The following is a 13,111-nucleotide window of genomic DNA, read 5'->3' on the forward strand; positions in this document are numbered from 1 at the left end:
ACACACAACTTGCAGAGGACCCCTTAAGTTGTATATTTATTTAGCTTTATCTATGAAAGAGAGGGGCTGTATTGCACATATCGAACCAGCAAGGACTTCATATTCATATTTATTCCCTCACGTGTCTTTCACCAGAACAATTAAAACAAAAAAAAAACCATCCTTGATATAGGAATGAAGATAACTCATTTTGAACCTCAAAGTTGAGGTTCTCCCGCATGCTTCTAGATCAGCGGTAGTTGCAAGAAAGGAGGAAGAGAAAACAGGGAACTGCAGGTCAGTTAGCCTGACATGAGTCATCAGGAAAGTGTTGGAACTTATTAAGGAAGTCTAATGCACTTAGAAAAAGAATAGTATGATTTGAACAAATCAATATGACTTTGCAAAAGGGATATCCTGTTTGACAAATTTGTTAGAATATTTTGAGGAAGTAACTGGTAGGCTGGATAAAAGAGAACCTGTGCAGGTGTTATATTTGGATTTCCAAAAGAGATTTGATATGGTGCCACAATAAAAGGTTAATACACAAAATAAAGGTGCATGGCATTTGGGATGTTATCTTAGAATGGACAGAGGATTGGTTAACAGACAGGAAACTGAAAGTAGGGATAAATGGGGCATTTTAAAGTTGGCAGATCTACAGGCACTTCTGTGTCTACATCTATTTTGTGCTCAACTGAGGATGTTGACCAAGCAGGAATTAAGTACTGTTCCCCATTTCCTCTAGTCAAAGCCGACAAAGGAATGGTATTACAAAGCAGGTCGATCATAGCTTCAGTATACTAAAGTACAAGACCTGCAACTGCAGTATCCTTTCTCTTCCTGTCTTGAAACATACTATTCTTCAGCTCTTTCTCTTACCCGCCCAACCTCAGTCTTCCTCCTGCACGGTATTGATTCACTGCCACTGCCCTGCAAAGATCTTTCTATACTGGAGTAATACAATAGAAATGAGACATTGTTTAATATAATTGATCCTTTACTGCACTTCTTTCTTCCTTTGGAGAAAATACTTGGCCTCCATTTGGCAGCTGTCCACAGTATGTGATTGAAACAGGAGTTCAGCAAGTGGAATCAAGGTGGAGACTTGCACCTTACATTCCCTGTGCATCAAGCTACATTCCTGAGGGAAGCCTTAAGCAAAATATTGGTCAGAAACACACATCCCAATAAAACATTAGCAAGTAATATTGCCACCTAGATTCTCCAGCGTCCTTATTTCACACCCACCTGGTTTCCTTCCACAGAGAAAGAAGGCTAGTCTATCAGTGAGTTCATATTGGATCTCTACTAAACGGTCTGCAAGCTCATGATGCCCTGCTTGCCTACAAAACAAAGAGAACATTTTTATGTTAAGATGACTAATTCTCCTTTTCATAGCAGTTTGGAGTTTTTGGATCTCCACACATTACAAGACATGGAATGAAATAAAGTAAAAAGTGGTAGGTGTATTATGCATATTTAGCAACCAACTAGTCGGATTATAACAACAAAAAAGTGGCATTTATACACCCTGTTTATAGCTCCCATGCTTGTATATCATGCATTGTGAACAGAACCCACATTATTCAATGATTTAATAGAGGTGTCCAAAAGGGAGGGGTCTTTAGAGTAAATAGGGAGAATCTGTTTCCACTACGAGAAAGATCAGTAACCAGAGGATATTGGCTTAAATTAATTGATAAAATTAACAAAGGGGAAGATGAGACATTTTAAAGCAGCGAGTTATGATCTGGAAAGCACTTGTATATATTTGAAAGGGAAGAAACAGTATTCCCTTTTGCCAGAGGATCAGTCTCCCCTTTATTTAATGTGGTCAAAGAAACCCTCCCTTGAAATAGTCACAAAATACCAAAGCACTTTACAAATTCACCAGACTGGAGAACTTTACTACATTAAGGTTGAAAAACTGGAAAGAATACAACATAATGTAGCATATTTCGATTGCTTTGGTAGATTACTAAAGAACAGCTGATAGTCTTACAACACTTTAAACTTCTGATGACATGAACCATTTGCTTGTCATGGTATACAGTGAAAAAGAAAACTCATGGTAACAACATCCAGATACCCTGAAAGCTCTCTATCTTGCCACCTCTCATCTAAAAACACCTCAAAACCTACTCTTTGATCACCTTACCTGAAGCTTCTACCGCTGCTCAGTGTGTAGTGTCCATTTAGGCATAACACTTCAGGAAGGATGTGAAGGCATTAGAGATTATGCATAATTTCCACGAAAGATGAAGGGCTTCAGTTACAGAATCACAATTGTTACAGCGCAGAGAACCACCATTTAGTCCATTGTGTCTCCACTGACTCTCGGAACAAACTTAATGCCTTTTTTGTGGTCACGGTCAAGACGTGAAGGAAAATATGCATAAAGTTTTTTTTGTGCTTTTCAAAATGGACAATTGCTGAGTTGACAAGATAGAAGCCAGCATGTGACCAGCTGGAGCTAGCAGTTTCAAAGTTAACAAAGGTCAACATCTCAAATGCCTGGAATCTAACACTCCTTGCATTGCATAAACATTCCAGCCACGTCAAGACAATGGCCAAGCAGACGGTTGGTCTGCTCCAGCAACTTTGAACAAAGACAGCCCTTTGCATATCCTAATCTCCAACAATGGTGCTAATGATCTAAGCAGTAAATGCTCTAACACAATGGTTTCTACAAGGGGGCTTCATTTAGTCATGATGTGGAGATGCCGGCGTTGGACTGGGGTAAACACAGTAAGAAGTTTAACAACACCAGATTAAAGTCCAACAGGTTTATTTGGTAGCAAAAGCCACACAAGCTTTCGGAGCTCTAAGCCCCTTCTTCAGGTGAGTGGGAATTCTGTTCACAAACAGAGCTTATAAAGACACAGACTCAATTTACATGAATAATGGTTGGAATGCGAATACTTACAACTAATCAAGTCTTTAAGAAACAAAACAATGTGAATGGAGAGAGCACCAAGACAGGCTAAAAAGATGTGTATTGTCTCCAGACAAGACAGCCAGTGAAACTCTGCAGGTCCACGCAACTGTGGGAGTTACAAATAGTGTGACATGAACCCAATATGATGTAGCATATTTGTACATAATATTTATGAACGGCCTCAACCGGGATATTGGGTTCATGTCACACTATTTGTAACTCCCACAGTTGCGTGGACCTGCAGCGTTTCACTGGCTGTCTTGTCTGGAGACAATACACATCTTTTTAGCCTGTCTTGGTGCTCTCTCCATTCACATTGTTTTGTTTCTTAAAGACTTGATTAGTTGCAAGTATGCGCATTCCAACCATTATTCATGTAAATTGAGTCTGTGTCTTTATAAACTCTGTTTGTGAACAGAATTCCCACTCACCTGAAGAAGGGGCTTAGAGCTCCGAAAGCTTGTGTGGCTTTTGCTACCAAATAAACCTGTTGGACTTTAACCTGGTGTTGTTAAACTTCTTACTTCATTTAGTCAACCAGAGAGCCGAGAGCCACAACACACCACAGGTAGAATGGCTTTCTTCTGTGCTATAACAATTGTGCAAATCTATATTTTTCATTTCTATGACCTGCCTGGTGAATTTACGATGTGGAGATGCCGGCGTTGGACTGGGGTAAGCACAGTAAGAAGTTTCACAACACCAGGTTAAAGTCCATTAACCTGGTGTTGTGAGACTTCTTACTGGTGCATTTACTACATTATAAATGCATGCCATTGATTACTTTGTCTTCACAGGTTCTTCTTCAGCTCATCAGTGAGTATGATTGTCCACCTAAGAAACTCTGTGTTACTGGTCATGGGTTCTGTGGGTCCTTGCCAGATTGATGAGCCCGGTCCTAGAGCCGTATCTTCAACCACACACTTGGTAGTTATTTCTGGGAGGTGGGTTCAGTCCTTGGACTCCAGATTGCTGGTAATCCTTTCTCAGGCTCTTTTTCCAGGCCTCCTCCTGTTGTTGGGTGTCCGAAGAATTGTGTCCCCTCAATCAGGAGGTTTCTCCAATAGGTCTCTTAGGTGTCCCAGGCGTTGGCGTCTTTATTGCATTTCTGGAGGTAAGACTTGAGGGTGTCTTTGAAGTGCTTTTTTTGGCTTCCTCTTGGTAGTGGCACCTTCCTTGAGCTGGGCAAATAAGATTTGCTTTGGCAGCCAGGACTCTGACATCTTAATGAGAACTGCCTTCACTTTGTTTTGGCCAACCCAGTGGAGCTGGTTTCGGATGATCATGGCCTTGATGCTGGTGCTCTTGGCTCCTTCAAGGACACCGATGTGAGTAAGCCTGTCCTCTCAGCTAATAGAGAATCTGTCTCAGATAGTGTTGATGGTACCTGTCCAGGGCATTGAGTTGCCATCTGTAAGTAATCCAAGTTTTTGAGCCATATAAAAGAGTTGGGAGGACGACTGCCTTGTACATGAGGATCTTGGTGTCAGCATGAATGTCGCTGTCAAAGATTCTCATCCTTGGGGCTCACAGATTGGATACAATGTTGGATCTCCGTATCGATAACAGGCTTAGATGAGAAGTGGCTCCCCAAGCAGGGGAAATGTTCCACGTTTAGGAGGGCTTTTCCGTTGATCTTAACAAGGGAGAGCCTGGATCTTGTGCTAAAGGTTGTTAAAGGACTTGAGTCTTCAAGGTTGATGCAGAGACCGATTTGTTGGTATGCTTCGTGAAGGTGTCAAGCATTGCTTGGAGGCTTTCTTCTGAGAGAGCGGAGATGGCGATGTCATCCGCATACTGAAGCTCCACGAGCGATGTCAGTTTTGTTCTTGGATTTCAACCGGCTGAGGTTCAAACGTTTTCTGTCCATCCTGTAGACTACGTCCACTCCATTGGGAAGCTTGTTTTTGACAAGAAGAATAGTGGTGATGAAGATGGAGAAACAGGGTGGTGGTGATGACACATCCTTGCTTAACCTTAAAGGTGGTCTTATCTCCATTGGTGAGACCTGTCGCCAATTTCCTGTTGTGGAGGAGTCAGAGGATGTTGAAGAATTTCTCTGACCAGCCGGCCTTTGACAGGATTCTCCATTGCACTTCCCGACCAACTGAGTAAAAAGCCTTAGTCAGATTGATGAAGGCCATGTTGGGTGGTTGATGTTGCTCCTGGCATTTCTCTTGAAGTTGTCCAGCAGTGAAAATCATGTTTGCTGTTCCATGGTTTGGTCGGAAGCCACAATGGCTTTCCAGAAAGATTACCTCAGAGTGGGAGCAGGCAGCTCGCAAGGAGTTGGGCAATAATCTTCCCGGTGATGGAGAGTAGGGAGATTCCTCTGTAGTTCCCACAATCCTCCGTCTCCTTTCTGGAAGGTGGTGGTGATGACAGCATCCTTAAGATCAGCACAAATGTCTTCTCTGTCCCAGATTTTTCAGGGGTCAGCAACTATACTAACATACCTTAGTTACACTTCAATTAAAATGTTACGTTGCTCCTAAAAATTGGACCACAGTTAAAGTTTGGCTATGCAGTAGAACCTTTCTTAATGACTGCTACAATGTTCATTCTGGTGTAAACCTGTTCCCCGTTCCATGATAGTGTAGACTCATACGCTGGAATTGCAAAATGAAAATTGAAGCAAACATGGAAAGAAAAAATATTTTTCAGTGCTTAAAGATGTCACTTCTGCAGATCATGGACAATCTACATTTCACAAATAGTGTCCTAATCCTTGGATGCAAACTTCTGTTTACATATTCTCTGGTTTTCAGCTGTTTCAATAATATGTGGAAAAGATCACCACATTTTTCAGTTTTATTTTACACTGGATTTTGTTTTCAGTTTTGTGTCAAGAAGCACTCCCATGGGTGAGCTTTGCTCGCTACGCACCAGAGGGTAGTTTTGCCTAACTTGACATTTTGAAAAAATGACTAACAGGCCTAGTGATCCAACAGAGAACTCTCTTCACTTCGTTTTGGTTTACTGGTTTTAATCAAATCCCCTAATAGGATTTCCCTTGGAAGATGGTAGAGTAACATGCTGAAGAACATAAACAGAAGTAGGCTATATCTGCTCAAGTCTGCTCTGCCATTCAGTAAGATCACTGCTGAACTTCTACGTCAATTACATTTTCCCAACTTGGATCCATTACACTTAGCCCCCTCATCTAAGTCATTGATATTGACTGTAAATAAGCACCAATTCAAAGTTACACCCTGATTATCCTGAAAAAGACCCATTTATTTCCACACTGTTTTGCGTCTGTTAACCAATTCTCAATCCAGGTTAATATATCACCTGTCTCATTAGTTCTAACCTTGTGCGAAATCACATGCAGCACCTTATCTAATGCCTTCCAAAAATCCAAAGATACTACGTCTACTGATTCCCCTTTAGCTATCCTGCTACTTACTGGCCTCTTGATCTCAGTTTTCTCTTTCCCTCCTTAGCTGAACTGTGAGGCTACATTTTCTAATCTTTCATTCTAAGGGAGACTGTAACTTAGACCACTGTCATTCTGCAGAATGGCAGTGATAACATAGCTTTGGTACTTATTAAGCTTAAGTATCTTAAGTAGAAAGCAATGATCATGCCTATTTTACTAATCTAGAATTTATTCTTTCATGGGTTTATTAAACTCATTCGAAATATTTGTATTTGAACTGAATGGATTGGCCCCTCTTTTAGACGTTTGGTTTAGAAACATCTAAAATCTGTGACTTTTGTATTAAAATAATACACTGAATGCTGTTTTTTAACCTGTTTAATTTCTTAAAGTTCAAGAAGCCAAGACTGTATTACATCAGTGACAAAATGCTTCATTTACGTGCAATCATGTATTGTAAAGTGTGTTGTTTTGACATTGCAGTAAATAAGCCATTGTTGCATAACATTTATATTTTTCTCAGCAGCAAAAGCATCGTCACTTCTATGGCCTTTTCAGTTATCTAACCTTGCATTGTCACTTGGAGTCTTGCCATTAGCATCAGGGGCACCGGGATCAGCACCATATACTGCCAACAGCTCAGCCTGTAGAATTTGTCCTCCTTTGCTTGCTACATGAAGAGGAGTGTTCCCTTTTTCCTACAATATAAAATAAATTAAAATCATGCATTGAAGCTGCTTCAGTTTTACACTTAAGGATCCAGTTATTTGAAATAAAATATACATCCTCATCGGAAAGGCAAACTTTTACAATACATTTTTATTTTCCTTCGACTATAGGTGACACTAGAAAAGGTACATTTGTGGCACACTCATTATTGATACCAAGAGACATAGGCTTTCTTCTAGTGATTGGCTTTACAATTGGGTGGGTCGTTAGAATATGAAGATGCAACTACACAATGTGGTACTTGAATTACATAGTTCAAAGCAGAGGGAGTAGGAAGCTATTTCCCTTCAGACGTAGCGAAGCAGTTAGGTTTTAAATGGCAATCTGGCAATTTGCAGCCGTTTTCCTGCAAGTTCACAAATCATAATTATTGAATTTCATAATTTTAATAGTAGAATTTAAATTCAGAAACTCTGGGTTATCAGGCCCTCAAAATACATGACAGCTGACAAGAACACAATGGGTTATCTTTTTAAAAGAAAAATATTCTCTGCCATTTCACTTCCCAAGCCAACAGGGAGACCAATGGCCTATTCCAAGGCTTCTAATAAATCTAGCTGCGGAGTGCATGGGAAAGGTCATCGACATTCATTACATCATGACCATTAAAAGCCAAGCACTGGAGAGAAAACACAGTAATTTGTGAAAATTTACATTGAAAAAATAGCTTGAGCTTGTAGAAAAAGTATGAATAAAAAGGATTACTTTAAAACACATTGCAGAGTCATTTGCTTAGATTACATTTCTCAGCAATTTGTTCACTGTGTGATGCACAATCAATATACAGAGAAGTAGAGGCAAAATAAAGACTGCAGTGGTAACTTTGTACTAAAAACAAAAGACTTACAGGGTGGAAGAAATTAGCTTGGGCCCCTAATGATAGCAATCGCAAGCAGGTCTCCAAGTTCCCGGTCCGCACACTTGAGTGCAATTGCTGAAATAACAAAAGATACCTGAACACAAGGCAACATATCTGCGAGCACATGAACCACTTAATCTATAAAAGAGTCATACGTGAAAAGGAAACTTGAAAAGGAAAATGCATGATTTAGCCAACTATTTTTTGGTTACTTCAGTAATTCAATCCTTGGGAGCTAAATGACCAAACCAGTCTGCTTTATAATGAGCTGCCTAGTCAATGCAATTAAAAGATACTTTATACTGAATGACCATTTTGCACCAGACCATCTCAAATTCTCAACTGCACACTTTATTCTAGATTTTTTTAAGCCACTCCAGCTGGCTGCCAAAGTTATGGAACCTCCGCTTTACATGGGAACTTGCCAAGAGATGTGAGCATTTTTTCTGATTCTTTAATACAATCATTCACACAAGTTTGGACATATTGACAGCAATGCTGACAAACAGTTGACAGTTTTCAGGAACGCCCCATGAAACTGCTAATACCTTTTTTAAAAAAATCCTTTTGTACTGTAAGAGAATTGTCAAGAAGCAGAGATCGTTTTGAGCAATCCATTACAAATAACGTTTAGATTTGAGTTTAATTTAGTGTTTGTGTAAGAAAGGTTTAAAACTTGTTAGATTCATGTTAAATAAAGGTGTTTACATATATGGGCATTTTGGTTCAATTTCAAACTGTTTGAGAAAATTTTTGACATGAAAAGCAAACAGCTTAGAGAAGGATAGAGCTGTTGCTTAGCAACCAGGGAGCAGCTTGTAGTTAGGAAGATCTTTTGAGTCCAGTTTTAACCGGATCCAAGGCATTAAGAGCTTAGCAGCAAAACAAGAAACAGCTCTCAGCTCTGCCACAAGCAGAAGCAATACAATGGAGAAATGTGGAGAAAGCAAGTCGCAGAAACTAAAGAACAGATAGTTCTAGAAACCAGGGAATGAAAACAGAGGTCCCAGGAATGTTGAAATCAGAGGGACAAAAGGAATTGGAATTTGAACAAGGTGTTGTTTATTGGAATTCAAGTAAAAGGCCGGAAAATGCTAAGTTAAATAGGACCAGATTTAAAGCGGGGAAAGAGACATCAGAGGTAAATCAAAAGTTTGGTGACATCTTACTACAGCCTGTGAAGCAGTAGTGTTCTGTCAGCATGGCTGAGTACCTGAGAGATTGTGTGGTTGCTTGAATGCATGTCGCAATTGAAGGCAGAAGAACACTGAGAGTTGCTAATCCTGGAAGTGGATCTGCGCTGTAAACAGCTGAGGGAAAGCATTGTCGGGAATAAGATTTTAAGGCATGTCTTTTTAAGAGTGGAATTTGGGAACACTTACATGGAAGCCAAAGTCCAGCGAGGCCAGTTGACTCTCAGTGTACTATTCATCTAGGGGGGATTTGAAGAGAAGTCCACAGAAGTTCGACTGGGTGGCATCTGCCACTTGATTTCAGGGTGGGGCGTGTCTGATCACAGTTGGCCTATTGGTTTACAAGGGCTGTATTTACTGAGAACGTTATAGCATAAGATATATTTTGTAACCTGTGTTGTCATTAAGTGCATACATTTGTGAAGATAAGTGGGAGTGAAGGAGTATTGCATTATAGTTAAATTTTTCATTTTTAATAAACTTTTTTTCTGTCCCGTGGCTCTGCTCATCCTAAAAAAAAGTATAAGTTATGATCTTTTGAGTGGGGTTCCATTCTGGGACATTGCTGTCTAGTAGGAACATCGACTGGGATTGTAACAGAATTAATCTCCAGATCAATTGAGATACAATACTGGTGCACATTTCCTTTCATGACAACAGTTACCCTACTTCAACAGAAATTTGTGTGAAGCACAGAGACATTTTGGTACAAATTAAGCGGCTATTATTATTTATTGTACTGCATTTCATTTTTGAGAATTTGAGCAGTACACAAGGAGCCTCGATACACTCAACAATTTATTGCACAAAATTAAAGCTCAAATATTTACTTTTTCACCCCTTCAAGTCATTAATTAGCTATTGCAACAAAATAAAAATGTTAAAACATACATCCAGCTCTTCCACTGGCTCAGATGGTGAGCCAAACAGAACAAATGGCATAGCTTCAATTCCTTGTCTTTACTGAGTTGGCTCATTTCAACCAAGGCCACAATTAAGAAGGTTTCAAATATCCCCAGTCTGACAAGAAAATGTTTTTAAAAAATAAGTTAAAAAATTAACCAGTGCTTCTATTTGACAACTATCTTGTTAGAAAGTATACGTGTGCACACAGATATAAAGTTAAGACAGGGAGATACTCTGGTGCAATTTCCTTAGCAATTAAAAATCCTGGTGGCATTCAGTATTTAAGTTAATTCATGAAAGTGAATACTTGGTTGAGGTAGCAAGAGTGTGTGGCACTGGTGGAACGGTATCGTCACATGAAATGGTATGCTGAAGAGAAAAGTGGAGCAAATTAGAGGAGCTTTTAAAAAAATCTGTTTGTGGTGAGATGGTGACCTACAGTACTAAAATTACAATAAGCAAAATACTGCAGATGCTGCAACCTGAAATAAAGAATAGCGGATGCTGGAAAAACTCAGCAGGGCTGCCAGCATCTACCAGGAGAAGAGTCAACAGGCTCAAAAGCAAGTTTCCAGGATTGTCACAACTGAACAAAGTGTGTGTCACATGGAGGCAAAATTATTTTATTCTCTCTGACTCACACAGCCCCAACAGAGTTTAAATATGCTCAAACCTGGGGAGCAAGCAATCCAATCTCAAATCTTATCCAATGGAACTGGTAATGGTGATTATATTAGATTTTCCTCTTGTTCTGCTGAGAAGTATCAGTTTGGAGCACTGGCTATTGTTCAAGGAATATGTAGCTGCGAATAGAGTCCTCAGCATATTTACTTTTCCCAATCCCAGTTTGGAGCGGCAGCTGGGGGTGGGGGCGGGTTTATTGTACCATTTTGGCACAAATTTGCCCTTGCAATAAGCAAGTTAACTCCAAAACCATGCTATTCACAAATGAGAAAACATTTCCCATAAGACAGACAGACAAACAAAAACAGGATCTCCAAAAAGATAAAGATGATCTTTTTCTAATGCAGTCTTAGCGGGTGGTGTTGCTTTAGATTACAAAATAATTCACATCTCAATAGGAATTCTAATCTCACGTAACATCTGCCTACTTGCTTGTCAGGGCAGGTACGTGTGTAGGCACATTTGCTGATTTAATATATTCCCAACAGCATCAGATGGTTAAACTTCAAAGCAACACAACCAGCACATTTAAAATTGGTGCATAGAAGCACAACAAATAAAATCCAATTTCCCACTCAGTCTTTGTGTAGCAGCTCCTTCATCTCATCTTATAAAATGCTATCAATCCCAGTTATTCATAATGGAGAAAATCTCAAGGTCAAAACTTTTGTTCAAATTCTCATTAATCTTAGACTTAAAATAATTCCATATGAAATATCAAATTTACTGTCTCACCGCGACCCACATCATTGGGTTGTGGGTTGTTCATATCTTAAATCAATTCCATTGAATGGAACAAGGGTTGGCTCTTTGGATAAGTCTAGGAGCTGAACCACAACTAACTAGCTCCAGTACAAAAAAATACAATCAAGCAATACTGCTGCAAACCCATAAGTAAAAGGGTTCTCTGGGATGTACCGAAGTGCTAGTTCTTCATTAGCACTTCAGGAGATTTTCTGATTATAACAACATTGAACATTTCAATTTTAAACAATCTCTACAAAGCAATTTTAGACTCAGCCAAGGGGGGATTTTGTGCTCCCATTTTTATGAATTGTGACAGGTCCCCCATGACCTGCTCCTGGTGAGCAGAACCTGCTGGAGGTGCACAGCTGAGTGTGGCCCCTGGGGGAGAGGGTTATGTCCAGGCAGTACCCTGGCACTGTTGGAAGAGGGGCTGTTGCTTGGATGGATGTTCCATGTGTGTGCGGGGGTGATGGGTGGTTCTATTTTTATTTGTTTAAAATTGGACCACTCCAATCTTTTAACAACCTAAGTTGCTGGTGGAGCAGGCTTAACCACAGCCTGCCCTGCCAGCGTGATGCTGACTTTTCTTTTGACTCAGAACCTAAAATGAACACACCCTTGGGCAGGCAACTTCCATTCTATTTTTCACTCCCGGTGTGCCTCTCTGCAAAATATAATCAGAAAATTCCACCTATAGATTCTGGAGGAGCTTAAGATTCCTTGGAAGAAAGGTGGAAAAGGTGTGTTCTAATGTTTTCATTGAACCAATGCTTTCTGTTAAGATGCTTACTTTGCTCAGGTCTTTGGCTGCAACACTGTCATCTTCCCGACACGGCAAGCGATGGACGAATGCCAACATCGAATATTTGGCTCTGATAAATTCGGCTTTATTAGGGCTGAATGGTGAAAGAGATAACCAAGTTGTTTGACAAAACAAGCAGGTTTCAAAAACTCTACAGTGCATATACATTCAGAACAAACAAAATAACTTGTAGGGAGGGGAGAGAGTCTTATGAGAAATTGTGCTCATTACAATGAGGGATATCAGCATTGGGAAATGAAATACAGACAATTCAAGTCATAAATACTAGATGTTAAAGTTAGATGTTAAAATAATGCTATTGCTACCATGCCTTAATTGTCATGACTCCGTCCCCATAATATGCCTCAGGTAGAACTTTTGAACAGAACATATGACTGTATCAATGTGATGTTTACCAATTATCCCATACCAGCCATTATCTGGCAATAGAGTCAATATAACATTCATAAGTGTTTTGTTTTTTAAAAAATTCCTTTCTCAGAATTACTGAGTCAATGTACAGAGTGGACAGAGCCCTTAATCCATCTCCCTGCTTGCTCCAAAAACCAATTCAAATTGAATCCAATTCATGGTCCCCACAGAAGAGACATACTAGATCCAAGCGGACAAAAACAGGCATTACACCTGATCTCATGCTTGATCTTAGCCAAAATGCCGAGTGTGCTGAACTGGCGATAGCTTTGTCCTCTGACTACTGCCTTCCTGAAACAGGAGTGAGACAGTACAAACACTCTTGCTGATGAATAGCATAATGGGTGCAGGCAACTTTCTAATACCTCACTCAAATTATCACATTTTGCATGTGTATCTGGTCAATAAATGTGGCCAATCATGATGGGCAACATAAGTGATCCCAACCTCCCCATCT

At 39.9% G+C, this 13,111-nt stretch overlaps 1 protein-coding gene across 16 annotated transcripts in view; it reads right to left on the reverse strand.

Annotated features, from left to right (window-relative positions):
* git2a (G protein-coupled receptor kinase interacting ArfGAP 2a) overlaps positions 1-13,111 on the reverse strand; it is a 72,471-nt gene that overhangs the window by 45,275 nt on the left and 14,085 nt on the right. For all 16 annotated transcript variants that reach the window (XM_078227301.1, XM_078227298.1, XM_078227295.1 and 13 more), the window contains exons 4-7: positions 12,211-12,316; positions 7,879-7,965; positions 6,870-7,000; positions 1,231-1,325 (exon numbers count right to left, since the gene is read on the reverse strand). In XM_078227301.1, coding sequence (XP_078083427.1) covers positions 1,231-1,325; positions 6,870-7,000; positions 7,879-7,965; positions 12,211-12,316 — 419 coding nt within the window. The remainder of the gene's footprint in view (positions 1-1,230; positions 1,326-6,869; positions 7,001-7,878; positions 7,966-12,210; positions 12,317-13,111) is intronic.

This window comes from Mustelus asterias, chromosome 13, assembly GCF_964213995.1.
Source record: "Mustelus asterias chromosome 13, sMusAst1.hap1.1, whole genome shotgun sequence".
NCBI classification, from domain to species: Eukaryota; Metazoa; Chordata; class Chondrichthyes; order Carcharhiniformes; family Triakidae; genus Mustelus; species Mustelus asterias.